The following is a 2,513-nucleotide window of genomic DNA, read 5'->3' as shown; positions in this document are numbered from 1 at the left end:
TTTAAATATAATCGGAATATCGGATTTTCAAATAACCAAATATTTGTTGCGGGGACAGCCTTAAAAACCCTTTATCGGTCAGGCTCTAGTAACTAATAACATTAATGATGGCTCTCATCAATTTGGCTGTGACAGTAGGCCATGCCAGTGTTTTACAGTCAAACTGTCACCAGTAAGAAAACCCAGCTCTACACAAGGGGATTCCAATTAAGAGCCAATAAAGAGCCTCTTGTATTGTAACACAGGAATTATTCAGCATCTAGCAGAATAATTCTTTACATATTTATTAACCATTAACTTAAAAATAAACGTTTACATTTCAAAATAATTTGCTACGTTCATTCACCTTCTCCACAGTCAGTCATATCTTACATTGGTACCCGCAAACTGAAATGGCTGTTTATCTCCTACTGGTTGCTGTTTGTCTTTTACACATCGAGAGCAACAACAGGCAGTATTTTATGATCTAGGGTAAAGGGGGGGGTATTAACATCATGCTCTGTGAACAGACTTGAGATCAGAGCCTAAAAAGGTGTAAATTGCACGACTGAGTGCACTGGAAAGTCTCAGCCTTTTAAACCCCCCGTATGACTGATGTTGGAACCATTAACTACATTATGAATGTTTATATTTCTGAATCTATCAAATTCAGAAATATACATTTTAATTGAGATTTACTAACTGAGAGGTAGCAACTGCAGCCAGGCATTTTTATTTGTCATTTACCACACTAAACCCGATTTTATCACATGCAGGTAAACATAATTACACGTTAAAGTAGACTTTTATGTATTTCTTTCAGTCTGGCATTAGGAGGCATGTCATTAAGAGAAAAATAACTTAGCTAGCTAACGTTACTTGTCAAAAAATACACACGAGTCTGTCAGCTTATTTCGCTATTATGTCAGCATCATCAACACTAGTGTAATTAGTTAACCTAGCTAAATATGCCACGTTTACAAAAAAATAGTAAATTATGTGATATAGAAAATGTTAGCCAGCTATCACCAACGTCAAAATAGCTTGTAATACCGTGTGCTAACAAGCTAAAATTAATGTTGCCCTCAGTGGACGATTCGGGGAACAAAGCTAGATAATCACAAGTTATATTAACACGTTATTCAATTTGATCAGGTAGCTATACAAAACAAGAAAATCGTTATTAGAAACCATATTTTCGTTGTAAATTTGCACAAACCTTAGCTAGTATTTTCTATTAACCATAGATCTCTTCAACGACTGTAAAGATCGGCGCATTGATGCAACGTCATAGGTCACTGTCAACCTGGGAAATGTAGTCCTTAAATGTCGTGATGGAGAACAAGCCCCCAATGAACGATGTATAACTTACAACCAGGTCAGTGTAGGTATTGAACTATATTAATGTTATATTTTGGTGAAGGTTATGATGCACTTGGTTTATCAGGGACATTTCTATTCTCATCCTAACAGCACATAAAACCGCGCAGAGAAACGTACTATCGCGTTGTTCACTGACAGCACCTCTGACAGTTGGGGCTGGTCTCATCACAACACCATCAGGGCGTTTCAGACAACGCTCGGACACACTAGCGGCCCCCCTTATCTTGGAATTGGTCCACCCTGAATGGGACAGCAGTTCCTTTTCATTCAGGTTGGTAAATTCCTTGTTCTTGTTAGTGGTATGCAGGGTTAGCTATTGCTTTAGCTAACACCGTTTAGTGTGCTCTTTATTGTTAGCATATTCTTCCGTAAGCTAGCCTGCTGGCGCAGACAGGCGGTCGTTATTGAGTGACTATTCCAGCAGGTGCAGCGGACACCAGCCACAGCTTATCAAATTTAGCATCTTGCAAAAACCGCCTTACCTAGCCGTTCAGCTTGCTAACAAAAGCCTTATAACAGTGACTAACCCAAATGTCCATGTAGGCTGCTGTTATGACGATATATATTGTCATGTTCTCTAAATAGAGTTTAATTTCTGGTTTTATGGAAGCAGGTTAGCCCTCAGTGGTTACAGTGGATAGGCTACCGACTGTCCTATGGGAGCTGGTCTCCACAACATGGCAATTTCCCAATTTGTTTGAAAAAAAACTTCAAATAGATTATCCCTAACACACAAGGCTATATATGGTTTGATCTAACTGCTCTTACTCAGCCCATACCTACCAAAGCGTGACCTGTGATCCTCGTCTGGTTGTACCTGTCTAGGACGATGTGTTAAAGGAGTTTTTAGCCAGTTTCTTTAAAAGCTTACTTTTAACAAGTAAGTGATTTGTGATTGTGATTGATTTTATCTCAGCCCAGAATGCTCCTGACCTAATCTAATAATCTAATTGTGGGAAACCTGTGAAAATGCAATGCATTTATTGCTGATTGGTTGTGTTGTTTGATATATTGCGGCTGACTGCTAGTATTGCTTTTTCTTTTCAGTTCTTTTGTTAAAATAACCTTGTCTATGACTGCGGTCAAGCCAGCCGACACTCGGATCGCCGTGGTCAAATCAGCCGACACTCAATTTGTAGTACGCGATTTTA

At 39.0% G+C, this 2,513-nt stretch overlaps 2 protein-coding genes across 7 annotated transcripts in view; one reads left to right on the top strand and one right to left on the bottom strand.

The window, feature by feature from the left end:
• Positions 1 to 1,329, bottom strand: part of naa35 (N-alpha-acetyltransferase 35, NatC auxiliary subunit) — a 10,597-nt gene extending 9,268 nt beyond the window's left edge. Inside the window, exons 1-2 of one of the 4 annotated variants that reach the window (XM_034871106.1) lie at positions 1,199 to 1,290; positions 430 to 466 (exon numbers count right to left, since the gene is read on the bottom strand). In XM_034871106.1, the coding sequence (XP_034726997.1) occupies positions 430 to 436 (7 nt within the window). In that variant the 5' untranslated portion in view covers positions 437 to 466; positions 1,199 to 1,290. Of the gene's footprint in view, positions 1 to 429; positions 467 to 1,198 lie in introns of all 4 variants that reach the window. The other 3 variants (XM_034871108.1, XM_034871107.1, XM_034871109.1) reach the window with 3 other exon arrangements.
• Positions 1,330 to 1,345: 16 nt separating this feature from the next.
• agtpbp1 (ATP/GTP binding protein 1) overlaps positions 1,346 to 2,513 on the top strand; it is a 31,228-nt gene continuing 30,060 nt past the window's right edge. For all 3 annotated transcript variants that reach the window (XM_034871093.1, XM_034871092.1, XM_034871091.1), the window contains exons 1-2: positions 1,346 to 1,363; positions 1,453 to 1,633. The gene's annotated coding sequence lies outside the window, so the exon portion shown is untranslated. The remainder of the gene's footprint in view (positions 1,364 to 1,452; positions 1,634 to 2,513) is intronic.

The sequence above is a fragment of the Etheostoma cragini genome, chromosome 5, assembly GCF_013103735.1.
Source record: "Etheostoma cragini isolate CJK2018 chromosome 5, CSU_Ecrag_1.0, whole genome shotgun sequence".
NCBI lineage: Eukaryota > Metazoa > Chordata > Actinopteri > Perciformes > Percidae > Etheostoma > Etheostoma cragini.
The sequence above is the reverse complement of the archived record's forward strand: the minus strand, read 5'-3'. Positions and strand labels throughout refer to the sequence as shown.